We start from the raw sequence: 14,639 nt of genomic DNA on the forward strand, positions 1-14,639 counted from the left end.
CACCCCCCTGCCATCTTGTAATGGCTCAAATGAACCTATAATTCATACATGGCTTCCAACACTCAGCACCACATAGATAAATAAAAGCATTGTGTCCACCTACAACTAAAAATATTTTTTTAAAAAAATCAATAGCTTTATTATATATCAACAATGAATCTGCTGAGAAAGAAATCGGGGAGGGGGGGGGAATCCCATTCACAATAGCTTAAAAAAAAAAAGGAATAAATCTAACCAATGAGGTGAAAGACCTCTACAATGAAAACTATAGAACACTGAAGAAAGAAATTGAAAAAGATCTTAGAAGAAGGAAAGACCTCCCACGCTCATGGATAGGCAGAATTAATACTGTTAAATGGCCATGCTACCAATACTAGAAGCAATACACAGATTCAATGCAATCCCCATCAAAACACCAATAATATTGTTCACAGAACTAGAAAATACAGTCTTAAAATTCATTTGGAACAATAAAAGACCCAGAACAGTCAAAGCAAGTCTAGGAAAAATGCAATGCTGGAAGTATCACAATATCTGACTTTAAATTACACTACAGAGCTATAGTAACAAAAACTGTATTGTACTGGCATAGAAAGAGATACATAGACCTATGGTACAGAATAGAAGACACAGAGACAACCCCACACATCTACAGTCATCTGATCCTTGAAAAAGGTGCCAAAAACATACATTGGAGAAAAGACAGCCTCTTTAATAAGTGGTGCTGGGAAAACTGGTTATCCATATGTAGAAAAATGAAACTAGACCCTTATCTATCACCCTACACAAAAAGCCAACTCAAAATGAATCAAAGACCTAGGAATTACCAGAAACTAGGCAACTCCTAGAAGAAAATATATAGTCAACACTCCAATGTGTAGGCATGGACAATGAATGACTTTCTCAATAGCACCCCTAAAGCTTAGGGAATAATGACAAGAGTTAATAAATAGGATGGAATCAGATTAAAAAGCTTTTTCACAGGAAAGAAAAAACAAGAATGTGAAGAGTGAACCTACAGAGTGGGAGAAAGATCTTTGCTAGCTACACTTCTGACAGAGGATTAATATCTAAAATATATAAAGAACTCAAAAAAAGTAACACCAAAAAACCAAATTAATAAATGGAAAAATGAATGAAATAGACACTTCACAAAAGAAATACAAATGGCCTACAAGTATATGAAAAAAATGTTCAACATCATTAGCAGTTAGGGAAATGCAAATCAAAACTGCACTGAGGCCCTGCTCAGTGGCAGACGCTTGTAATCCCAGCGGCTCGGGAGGCTGAGACAGAGGATCTCGAGTTTGAAGCCAGCCTCAGCAACAGCAAGGTTCAAAGCAAATTAGTGAGAACCTGTCTCTAAATAAAATAGAAAATAGGGCTGGGGATGTGGCTTAGTGGTTGAGTGTCCCTGAGTGCAATCCCCAGTACCACCCCCCAATAAAAACTACACTGAGATTTCATCTCATACCAGTCAGAATGGTAGTCATCAAGAATACAAACAATAATAAATGCTGGAGAGGATGTGGAGAAAATAGAACACTTTACACTGTTGGTGGTATTATAAAGTAATACAACCACTAGGGAAATCAGTGTGGAGATTCCTCAAAAGACTAGACATGGAACCACCAGATGACCCAGCTATACCACTCCTTGGTATATATCTTGAAGAATTAAAGTCAGCATACTATAGTGATACATGCAGACCTATGTTTATAGCAGCACAATTCACAATAGACAAACTGTGGAACCAGCCTAGATGTCCATCAACAGATGAATGGATAAAGAAAATGTGATATATATACACAATGGAATTTTATTCCGTCATAAAGAAAAATGAAATAATGTAGTTTCAGGAAAATGGATGGAACTTGAAACCATTATGTTAAGTGAAATCAGCCAAAGACAGAAGGTCAAGGGTCATATGTTTTCTCTCATATAAAGCCAGAGAAGAAAAAGGAAAAGAAAGATGAGAGGTGATCTCATGAAAATAAAAGGAGATTAGTAGAGGAAAGGGACTAAGGAGTGAGAGGAGGGGAAATAAGGAGGAAATCTCTGTGGAGGATATTTGCCAAATTATATTGCTATATTGTGTGCGTATACTAATATGTAACAACAAATCCCACCATTATGTACAACTGTGTGCCAATAAAAAAGACAAAAAAGTACACATGTCCTAAAAAAACAAAAACAAACAACAGGCTGAGGATGTGGCTCAGTGGTAAAGTGTCCCTGGGTTCAATCCCTAGTACCAAAACCAAACCAAAACAAAAAAAGATGGTAAAGTTTATGTTATTTGTGTCATGCATCTTTACCACAATAAAAAAAAATTTAGACAAAAATAAGTGCTGGCAAGTGTGTGAAGAAGTTGGATCCTTATACATTGCTGGTGGAGATGTGAAATAGGACAACTGTTTTGGAACACAGTCTGACAGTTCTTCAAAATACTAAACATAGAGTTAGAACATGGTTATAGAAGTAATAGATTTTTTTAAAAGTGCTAATTATTTTAAAACTAAAAAATTATACACACCATCATAGAGAACTGAAGACTAAAGAGAACTTGTTTAAAAAAAAAAAAAAGCAGCTATAGAATCTCACCACCTAAATAGCAATATAATATTTTAGCAAGTTTCTTTTTTATTACTTTTACATGATGGAGCTAATTTAAATCTTTATATAATTCTACATTTTTTACTTGGCATATTATAAGCTTTCATGTAATATATATCATAAAACTTCAATATATGAATAATATTCTATTACATGAGAATATTTAATCATTTCCCCATTGCTGAATTTTAAAGGTGTCTTTAATTTTTTTACTGCAAATTATATTTTGAGTTTCAGAAATATATATGTACATGTTATATTTATGTCCTATACATTTCTACTTGTATAGCTCATAAAAGGATAGGCATATGTATGTGGTGGGTGCCTTTGGACTTTGGAGGTGGGCCTATTGGGGGGAGTGGGTGAGAACTTGTACTTTTATGTGGCATATCCCTTTATGTTTTTTATTTGTGTGTTTTTGTTTTTTAGTACTGTGAATTACCCAGCTGTGATTTATCACTGAGCTATATTGTTATGGTTTAGAAATGAGGTATCCCCCAAAAGCTCATGTATGAGACAATGCAAGAATATTCACAGGTGAAGTGATTAGATCATGAGAGTCATAACCTATGGATTAACTAGGTGATAACTGTAGCCATACAGAGTGTGGCTGGAAGAAGTAGGACACTGGGGGTGTGGCTTTTGAGGTTATATTTTTTCTCTGGTGAGCAGAACTCTCCTGTTTCCTGGCTGCTGCTTCCTGAGCCACTTTCCTCCACCATGCCCTTCCAACATGAATTTCTGCCTCATCTTGGGCCCAAAACTATGACCCTGGCTGACGGTGGACTGAACCTCTGAAACCATGAGCCAAAATAAACTTTTCCTTCTCTAAGTTGTTCTCTTTTAGGTCTTTTGGTCACATCAATACAAAACTGACTAAAACATACATCCCCAGCCCTCTTCAGTTTTTGAGACAGGGTTTCAATAAGTTGCTGAGGGCCTTGCTAAGTTGCTGAGGCTTGCCTCAAACTTGTCGGCCTCCTGCCTCAGCCTCCAGAGTCACTTGGATTATAGGTGTGCACCACCATGCCTGGTCATTTATAGTTTTAAAATGATTATTTTTATTGAAAAAAATCATAATTGTATATATATATGGGGTACAATGTAAGGTTTTGATACATGTATATAAAATGTGGAATGATTAAATCATCATAGTTGTTTGAACCTTTATGGTAAGCAAGAAAAACTTTTGTAATTAAATGTTCAACCAGAGGAAGAGTTAGAAGAGAAAAAGGGATTGTGGCAGGAAAGGAAGAAGGTAAAGGAGGGAAGGAGGAATAAAGGAAGGAAGAAAAGAAATCACTTGTGCCAATACATTTGTAGAGAGCCTGAGAGATCAAGAGCGGGGAAAGCAAGTAAACAACATGTCCCCTTATATTTTTTGTAGGACAAGGGAAAGCACAAACCTATAAATAAGAAAATAGGTATATCTGGGATTTAATTTCTCAAGCCAAGAGGAAAATAGCAAATGGCAAACTATTGCAGCTCAACTTACTGATCGATTTTAGATTCTGTGGTATTTCCATCTCTGTCTCTTAATTTGATTGTAATAGACCCTCTTCTGATGTTCTTGTTCCAAGATATAATGTCCACAAAGTAATGATACACTGCAGAACAGGGAGAGAACATAATAAGAGGTAGCCCCAAATGCTCCACTGGAGGGCCGATTCCTGGAAGCCCAACATCCCTAATAATTGAGTTTCCTTTTCTCTTCCTTTGAAGTTTCTCTGAAAAGATCTGGGGCAATATTTTCTATTGTTCTTTTTTTTTTTTCTTTGGCAAAAATGGCATGAGTGACATCAGAGTTCACTGGGACCCAGTCACCATGTTCAGGCATCCCAGGTTCCCACCAAATGGATTAAGGTCTCCTGGCCTATGGCTACATGTGATTGGTTCACTTCCATCCAGCCCATCTTATGCTAAAATGATCAAGTTGCCACTTGGAGATACTCCATGGCCAACAAGGTCTTCCATAATTTGAGTCATGTCCACTACCTACCTGGTGCACCTTGAAGTCTCCTTCCTACCTCTGCCATGCCACCCACACCTCCTGCACTACCAAGCTCTCTCTTGCTCTTCGGCCTTCCCTGTGCCTGGACATCCTTAATGGCCCATTTTGCAAAGTTGTCCTTTGGGTTTCAGCTTAATGTCATTTCCTCTAGGAGCCCCTCCCTGGCCCTCGGACTAAGTCAGTTCTCCTTTCTTTGAGTCCCTGTTATGCTCTGGACTTTCTCCATCATAACCCATCATGCTCCACTGTAAATACAAAGTGAAAAAAAGTGGTAAAGATGAGTACATCTATGTACATATTGCCTGAAAAATGGGTTAAAAAACAAGATCAGAGGGCTGGGGTTGTGGCTCAGTGGTAGAGCACTTGCCTCACATGTGTGAGGCACTGGGTTCTCTTCTCAGTACTGCATGTAAATAAATGAATAAAAATAAAGTCCATCAATAACAAAAAAAAAAATCAGAAAACAAGGTAGAATTAAAATATACTACAACAATGAATCGTTATTACTTTTTATAATCCCTGCAGTAAATCTTACAGGCACCCAATAATTCCTCTTGAATAAATGATACACAATGCATTCAGAGAACTATTTTTTCTTCCTTACTATTTGCTCTTAAAGGTCAAGTGGTTTGGGACAGATAAGGATCTCTACGTGACAGGCAGATTTGCTCTCTCTTGGTCAGACTTGCAAGGAAAGTGAAAGAGACTCAGGAAGATGATGGTTCCGTGAAGATAAGGCCAGCTCTGGAATGTCCTTTCATGGCCCTTATTGCTCAGGGGATTGCCCCATAGAGACGAGGCAGATGCCCAACCCTGGGCTGCCATGCATGGCTCCAAAGAAAGAGGGAAACCCAGGGATCTGCTGTCTTTTAGGACAGTTGCTCCCAAGAAAAGTGATAAGGAGTAAAAGATTGCAAGGAAGGCCTGGCATGGGGGCACATGACTGTGTTACTGGTGGCTGGAGGCTGAGGCAGGAGGATCACAAGTTTAAAGCCAGCTTCAGCAATTTAGCAAGATCCTTAGAACTTAGACCCTGTCCCAAATTTTTAAAAAAGAGGATCTGGGGATGTGGCTCAGCTCAGTAGTTGAGCACCCCTGGTGCTCAACAACAACAATACCAAACAACAACAACAATAAAAGAAAAAAGATTGCAAGAAAGGCATACATCTTCCCAGGCAAATCCTGACGGCATATAGAGCATTTAATCAACTGCTGTCCTTCCATCTGGAATACTCAACCTCTTGATGTCTTGAATTTGTCATGGTTGCTGTAGAGCTAGGACTGACCCATAAGATGTGCCTGCCACCTTAATTTTCCTAGCCCCAATGTCCATCATGTCTCTTGAGGAATCAAGTGATTTCCTGGAATATCTTAGTGGTTACTATGGCCACTGGTGATGCTAGCAACACTGATTTATTGATGTTTTAATCCTAATAGCCCAGAAGATAGGCATTATTATCTCCACTTAGCCAACCAGGACCCTGAGACCCACAGAGGTTAGAAGACTTGACCAAGGTCTCACAGCTATTATGTGATAGAATCAGGATTCTACCTAGGCCCTTCTAGCTCCAAACTCCAAGCTTTACCACGCCCTTCATTTGCCAAGAAGCAGCCAGGAAGCTGAGACTCAACCATCCCCACAATAAAAGGGTCAGTCAAACACCACTCACTGCAGAATGGCTCCTTCTCAGCTGTGTCAAAGAACGCCTTAGTCATCGGAGGATCTTTCTGCTTTAAGTAGTCTTTCCAATTGTCAGCATAATAGCCTATAAAACAAGTTGGAAAAACGTAAAGTGAACACAGGTTACATAAACATGAAAGCAACAAAGGGGTGAGCACACTGAGACACCTGCAGCCACCACAGAGACAACCTGCCAGCACCATGTGAGCACTGCAGGGTCCAGGACAGTGTCACCCCAGTGACCACCATTCTTGCCGGTTGTCTCCATCCCTAAGAGCTGGGGTGCAGAAGGACCCTATAATGGCTTTAACCCCTTTACTGGTTCTCAGTTAACCTGGTAGGGAGATGGGGAGCAGCACACTGTTTTGAACTAAAAATAGGACAGATGTTTTACAGTAATACATTCATTTTCTACATTAAAACAGATTTAGGTTTAGACCTAAAATAGCATCATTATTGCAAGGCAAGGTGCTTTTTTATTTTCCATTTTTGGGGGGTTGGCAGTTCTTAAAATAGAACCCAGGGCTTCATGCATGCTAAGCACATGCTCTACTACTGAGCTGCGCCCCCAGACCCTGGGCTTTCTTGAAGAACGTTTTATTATTACAGAATGTTGTACAGAATGTGGGCTTGCCAGATAACTATATCACCAAGCAGGTGAATGTCTCCCTTTATATCTATGCCTGCAGGAGGCAAGGTTGGGTGCTGTTTTACGACCTGTTTCTCTCCTATGGCCTCCAGACTCTGACTTAACTGATAGGGCAGAGGACACAGACACTGCTATTAAAAAAAAAAAAATCACCCTCTCAGTGACTCTAATGTACAATCAGGGTTGAGAACCCCTATGTATAGTATGTCCTGCTGTTAACTTGGATTTCCTTTTAGGAAAAATCAGAAAATCCTCATGGCTTTCCACTTTCATAGTTTTAACCACTTAGGATATTTCCACCAACCCCTAGTAAATATCCATGCAGTACCCATGGCATCTTTGACCCCACCCCAGCCCTGTATACCCATAAGAGCCAGAGGATGGAGTGAGGGCATCCCCCACCCCAAACCCCGTAGTGGAATTGAACTAGGGCACTCTACCACTAAGCTACATACATCTCCAGCTTGTTTTACATTTTATTTTGAGGCAGGCTTTCACTAAGTTGCCTAGTCTGGTCTTGAACTTTTAATCTCCTGCTTCAGTCTCCCAAGTAGTTGGGATTGCAGATGTGAGCCACCATGCCCAGCTGTCAGTAAAGGCATTTATGGACACTAGTTAGAAGGGACCACTCAGCTATGTCATCTGGCAGAAGGTCTCTGTCTCACTGTGGACCCTTGCCCAGTAGAGAGGGTGTTCCAGCCCTCGCAGGAACAGGCTGTGTAATGTGGCTGTGCTCTGAGTAGGCTGCGCTACCTGCTGGGTGGAATCCTACACAGATTGCTCTTCTACCAATTTTTGTAATTAGGAGACTAGAAAGTTGGCTCAAAAAAGCTGCCTAGAATGTTTTATGGGTTTTTTAAATTGTTGTTGTTGTTAGAAAACAATTTTGGAGCCATTTTTAGATAGCAAAATGGTTCTGGGATTTGTACCAAAAATTTGTACCAAAGCAGAGGGGGAAACCGCTTTGGACCTACCCAGGACGGGACAGGACTGCTCTGGTGTGCCGCAGCTGGTGCACTTGCCGTTCCTGTAGTCCCTGTAGGAGTCACAGGGATAGGCGGTGATCTCACAGTCCTCTCTCAGGGAAGCCAGGTACAGGTACACGGACCTCTGGTGGTCACACTTGAAATACTTTATTCCTTAGTTGGAAAGGGAGTGATTCAAGGATAGAGCAGTAGAAGCATTTAAAAGAAGAACATCACATGTTTTACACACACAATTTCTCATCTCCTGCATGGCTCTGAAAGTTCCAATGTACTTGATCCCATTCAGTCCTTACAAAAAGCCATACATAAGGATTCATGCTGGCAGGTGGCAGAAGAAAAGATGACATTAAATTAAGGTTGTGACAGGAGTTAAAGCAAATATACTTTAATTAAATACTGTAGAGCCAGGGGTATAGCTTGGAGTAGCTAGAACAGGTGCCTACCATTTGTGAGGCCCTGAGTCTCCTCCCCAGCACACAGAAAACAAACAAAAACAAAAACAAAAAATAATGTCACTGTTAAATACAACCATTAGATCTCATCACATACAGTCTTTTATCTTGAATAACTTGACTCTGCTCCTCCCAAAATAAGCATTCTTGTATATTTCATTTACTATTGTAGCTTTAAATCTTAGAACAGTGCCAGGCACATGGAAAATTAATACCAATTATTTGGAAGTGCAATCTCCAGCAGGTTCTGCTACACACTGAAACCCCTCTGTCTATTTTTTTTTCTTTCAGTGTTGGGGATATCCACAGCCTCACGCATGCTAGACAAGAGCTCTACCACTGAGCTACACACCCAGCCCTTCTGAGTAGCTGGGACTACAGATGCAGACAACCCCATCCAGCCTTCTGCCTCATTTCTGCTCAAGGCTTTAACTAAAAGTCTGGTTGTTATGGGTTCCCTCATCTGCTCCAGGTAAGTCCTAATAATCTCAATGACTGCAAAGTCAAAAGCAAAAGAGTAGTTTTGATTACTGCCACATTTTTCATTATGTCAAAAGCAACCAGGCCAGGCTGGGGTTGTGGTTCAGTGGCAGAGCACTTGCCTGGCACATGGAAGGTACTGGGTTGATTCTCAGCACCACATAAAAATAAATAAATAAATAAATAAATAAATAAATAAATAAATAAAGGTATTGTATTTAAAAAATCATTTAAAAATTGCACATGTGTGTATTCCTTGAAAATTTCTTTATGTTAAAATAAATAAATATTTTTTTTTTAAAAAAGCAACAGGTCCTGGCAGTGGACAAAGACCAGACAGGTAAGTAAAGTATCCCAACTTTGTTTCAAATATTTTAAAGCCAGGAACCTATAAATTTTTATAATCACTGTAATAAAACAAAATCAGAAATACTATGGTGGGTAATAATAGCCTAGGTTCTTTATATAATATGTTGCTAGCTCTCACAATCTTGTAAGGGAGGCAATATTAGTGTCATTTTATAGATAGGAAAGCTGAGGCACAGAGAACCTACTAAAAAAGGCAGAGTTGGAATTCTGCCACCTGTGGTCTATGGGGCTCTCAGATCTATCTGTTGTACTACTACTAAAGTTCTCAAAATACCGTCTCAGACCAGCTGTGTAAGCATCACCTGGGAATTTATTAGAAATGGACATTATTAGTACTTTCCCCTGAGAGGCTTGCAGCTGTCTGCAGTCTGTGGTTTGGTTTGGTTTGATTTGGTTTGTTGCTGGGACTGAACACAAGGCCTTGCACGTGCCAATGTGATCTCTGTTTTAACAAGCTTTCTACATGATTCTGATATATGCTGAAGTTTGAGAACCACTGCTGTGCTGCAGAATAGAAGAGGCTGGGAGTCTATGCGGCAGGGCAGAGGAGACGAGGGTGGGGGATGGCACATAGTCTTACATCTTAATCAAGGACTGAGCCTGAGGTTTACTAAGACACTGTAGTTCTTGATGACACATTAGCTGGACCACAGGATGAATTTACCTTCTATCTTATCAAAAACCCAACGGCAGGGGTGTTGTGAGAAATCACTCTGCATGGTGAGCCTGCAATGCTCACAACCATAACAGAGGGCCAAGGAATAGGATCAGCTGATATAAAAGGACAGAAGGGAATCAAGAGTTATCTGAGGAGGGCTGGGGGGTGTAGCTCAGTAGCAGAGCACTTGACTAGCATGCAGGAGGGCCTGGGTTCAATTACCTACATGCATGTCACACACTTCAAACACACACCCCTCTGAGGAGGAAGATCACATAAGAAAAAGGATGAGCCTGGGCTCTAAATCCTCCCACGAGCATCTCCTCCCTGAAATTGACCTCAACTATAAGTGGGCACCAAAGGGCAGCAGCTTCATGGAAGTGGGTCACTTAAGAGTGAAGTCTTCCTAAACAGGTCTGGGCTGTTGGGTGGAGCAGAGTCCAGGGTGGATAGAAGTCAATTAGATCAGAATCTACCCCTTCTACTTTCATGGTGAATTCTGAACTTGGAAATATAGATAAAATATTTAAGGAAAAAAAGGGAGAGTGAAATGAAAATCAGATGATCCAGCCTGAGGGGAGGTACTTTCAGAGAGCCCTCAAAAGAGCGACCACGGAAAGAACAGCCAGACGACATCACCCGATGACACAGAAGCAAGAAGGGGAGAGTTTTAGTGCAGGCTTAGTGGAACCGGAAGCTGGAGAACTTATGGAAAGCTGAAGCTGGGAAAAGGACCCTGGGTTATCTGGTGATTGGGAGGCTGCATTGAACTTAAAGAAGTCACCTCCAGCAAAGCAGTGTGGGTAGAAAGTGGGGAGGTGTGGGTTAGCGTAGGACACTGAGGAGATGGAAACAGAAATGAAGACCCTCGTTGCATGGTTTGATCACTGAAAAGGAGGAGAAAAATTTCAATAGTGGTCAGAGATTCCCTACAGATTTACAACAGAAGACAATAAGCCAAAGGCTGAGGAAAGGAGCCACTGAAAAAGAACAAGTACAGACACTAGGAAAAGAAGACATTAGGGAGTAACTGATAGGGGAAGCTCCCAAGGAGGGTCAGCAGAGGAGAGCATGCTGGAAAGGGAGTGGGATGCCTCTACCCTGGGTCAGGAGGGAACATGAGGGTGAACACTGGCCGTGTAAACTCAGATGACGATAGATAAAATGGCTCTCTCAGGTGGGACGAAAGTCCAATCTAGCTCACCTCTAAGAGGTCTGGGGGTGCACAGGGCATTCCCCATAGTAGCCAAGTGGCAGGGATCTGTTGCCAATGCAAGAGTGAAGTGGGAGGGGCTAAATGATAGGAGTGGGCACTAGAAGTCATGAACGGACAAGAAGAGGTTACAGGCAGGACTCAAGTTAGCTCCCAGGGGGTGCCAGCGGGTGCCAGGTGGTGCGATGGTGAGACAGGAGGTTGAAGAGACACAGAGATGGGTGTCAAAAGAACTAGAGATAATGAATTACTGATGTCACTCAAAACAGAGGCTTAATTCCACAAAAGGGCAATCAGTGTGGGTAAGGATCTGAAGAGGAAACAGTAACCCCACGAAAAGAGGAGCTGTGGTTGCGAGTGGTTTGGAGAGGCACTGGTTGCTGCATCAGATCACAGCGTTTTCTATTCCTCCAGGGTTCACTTGTGCCCATACAACAGATCAGTGAGGAACAGAGACATCAACTGGGGTAAGAAGGACGAAGCATGGGGCTGGCACAGGCCAAGCTGGACTGGAGTCAAACCTGACAAGCCAACACTTATTGTTTTGCTCCTGGAACTTCCTTTTGCAGAAACAAGGGAGTTGGGCTGGGGATGTAGCTCAGTGGTAGAGTGGGTTCAGTCCCCTGAACCAAAAGAGAAAAAAGTCACGGAGAAACAGTGGAGTTGATAACAATATGGGGGATGTCCTTTACCAGCAAAGCACATTTTCTTTGGCTGTTTGTGGATATGGTTACACTATCTCACAGGATGCAATTTGAACCTCACTATGGTACAACATGGGTATCCCTGCTTGTGCCATTTCAGCCGGATCACTTTCAAACACTATGTCAATCAGCTGGGGCCATAGACAACTACCTTTTCATGCCAAGACCATCCTTTTTCTAGAATCATTTCCATAGTTGTTTGACTTTCTCTAGCAGTGACGAAATATATACTTAGAGCACTAGGGGTTGGACTTTAAAATCTATCCTCCACCTCACTTTCTTTTTTAAGTTGTAGATGAACACAATACCATTTATTTGTTTGTTTGTTTACTTATTTTTATGTGGTGCTGAGGATCAAACCCAGTACCTCACACATGCTAGGCAAGTGCTCCACCACTGAGCTACAACCCCAGACCCTCACTTATTTTTTCTTTGTTCTTTTTCGTTATACTTGACAGTAGAATTTATTTTTTACACAATACCTTTACTTTTATTTATTTATTTTTTTGTGGTGCTAAGGATCGAACCCAGTGACTCACACATGCTAGGCAAGTGCTCTACCACTGAGCTACGACCCCAGCCCAGTAGAGTATATTTTGACATATCTATACAAATACAGAGTCTATCTATTATAGTCTATCCTATTCTAATTAGGATTCCAGTCTTGTGGTTGTATATGATGCAGAGATTCACTGTGGTATATTTACATATGTACATAAGAAAGTGATATCAGATTCATTCCACTGTCTTTCCTATTTCTGTCCCCCTCTCCCTTCCCTTCATTCCCCTTTGTCTAATCTGCTGAACTTCTATTCTTCCCCTCCTCCCACCTTGTTGTGTGTTAGCAACCACATATCAGAGAGTACATTTGACCTTTGGTTGTTTGGGATTGGCTTATTTCACTTAGCATAATAGTCTCAAGATTCATCCATTTTTTTGGCAAATGTCATAAAGTCATTCTTTTTTATGCTAAATATTCCATTGTGTATATAAACCACATTTTCTGTATCCATTCATCTGTTGAAGGGCACGTAGGTTGGTTCTATAGCTTAACTATGGTGAATTGAGCTGCTATAAACATTGATCCCCCACCTCACTTTTAATGTTGCCCTTCAACTCCCTATTTTTTTGTTTTGAGGAGCTAAGTTTGCAATTTATAATTTATATTTAAACCACTGCTATCTTCTCAGAAAAAAAAAGTTTTCTATTCAAAACTACTCCATGAAGATAATATCAGATTTTTTAAATTGTACTTTTCAATCCACTATTTTACAGAATATAAAGTACCTGCACTTACCTCCAAATATCGTTTGGGGACAACCAGGTTGATCCAATCCTCCATTTGGATAGAAGTCTATGTTTCCTAGCGGTTCCTTGTAGCCCAGTGCTAAAAGAGAACACACTATGCTTTCACACTGCTTTAACTCATTCACCTCTCATAGCTCATTTGCCTGCCAGACATAGGCAGGATTTGGATCATTATTGTTGTTGTTATATAATTATTGGTATACTTATTTAAATGTTTTTCCCAAAGTTACCAACCCAGTTAGTTAGTTGGAAAGCAGGAAGTAAATTCCACTATCATCCATTCCATTATTAAGTGATTGAGCAAATGGTAATGGAATTTAATTCCACTATTTCTAAAAACATAGGGATTTTGGTTACTCATTCACAGCAAGGCTGACAAAATCATATATTTTTTTCCTTACATTTGGCTGGGACCCTCCAATTGTCATGAGCTTCCTGAGCCTTGAATTTGCACTGTACAAATCTTTAATGAATAAGAAATAGAAAAAAATAATTTTTACTTAGTAGGCAAAATTTTTTGAAATTTAGGATCCAGGACAGTAGAAAGTTTAAAAACAATATTAGATAATGAGGTCCTGAAAAATTGCAGATTTAATAACTGCTTATTTTCTTTAATCATGTAGCCCTAAAATAATCAGTTAAATGCTTGATTAAGATATTACTGGGGTCTGGGGTTAGAGTGCTTGGCTAGTATGAGGGAGGCCCTGGGTTCTATTCCCAGCACCAACACCAAAAACCAAAACCAAAAACAAAACCTATTGAAGATTATTGATAATCTGAACGTGGTGGCTCACACCTGTCGTCCCAGAACCTGAGGCAGGAGAAATGCTAAAATCAGGAGTTCAAGATCCGCCTGGGCAAGACAGTGAAAAAATCCCTGTCTCAAATAAATGAATATAAGATTTTAGATCTATATATACACATGTGATATGCACAGATATACACAGTGCATCATGGTATTAATCACAGTTATTATAGAGTGAGAACCTACATGTCTCTGTGGGTATGACAGCAGATGTTTTAAAGAACTTCCTTTCAATGTTCACATGTCTGCACAGTGGCCACTGGCAAATTCATATGAAATAACGATAGAGGCTCAGAAGACTTAAGAAATTAACATGACATTACTAGAAAGAACGGAATCCTGGGATCTGAGGCCACATCTGTCGGGACTGCAAAACTTATACTCTTTCCTTCAGACTCCATGTTCCAAGAATAAAAAGTGAATTGCCTTATTCCATTGGGCATCCAAATGGCACTGCAGTACTGCACTTAAGTAATACCTTACAAACTCCACAATAACAATGCAGCTGCTTTACCAAGAGGTTTCTTTTAAGTCAAACAACTGTTGAATACCACACTAAATGCCCAGGAGAGAGGGTCAGGGGTTGGTTTGTTTTGTGGTGCTGGGGATCAAATTCAGGACCTTGTGCATCCTAGTGCAAGCTGCACTACCACTGAGCTGCATCCCCAGCCCCGGGTCAAGGTGATGGCATTATAAAGAAGATAATG

At 40.6% G+C, this 14,639-nt stretch overlaps 1 protein-coding gene across 2 annotated transcripts in view; it reads right to left on the reverse strand.

Annotated features, from left to right (window-relative positions):
- The window catches only part of Liph (lipase H), a 45,480-nt gene that overhangs the window by 7,264 nt on the left and 23,577 nt on the right, over window positions 1-14,639 (reverse strand). For both annotated transcript variants that reach the window (XM_048804025.1, XM_015499954.2), the window contains 4 exons: window positions 13,117-13,206; window positions 7,932-8,096; window positions 6,298-6,393; window positions 4,112-4,223 (listed from right to left, as the gene is read on the reverse strand). In XM_048804025.1, the coding sequence (XP_048659982.1) occupies window positions 4,112-4,223; window positions 6,298-6,393; window positions 7,932-8,096; window positions 13,117-13,206 (463 nt within the window). The remainder of the gene's footprint in view (window positions 1-4,111; window positions 4,224-6,297; window positions 6,394-7,931; window positions 8,097-13,116; window positions 13,207-14,639) is intronic.

Source organism: Marmota marmota, unplaced genomic scaffold, assembly GCF_001458135.2.
Source record: "Marmota marmota marmota unplaced genomic scaffold, marMar, whole genome shotgun sequence".
NCBI lineage: Eukaryota > Metazoa > Chordata > Mammalia > Rodentia > Sciuridae > Marmota > Marmota marmota.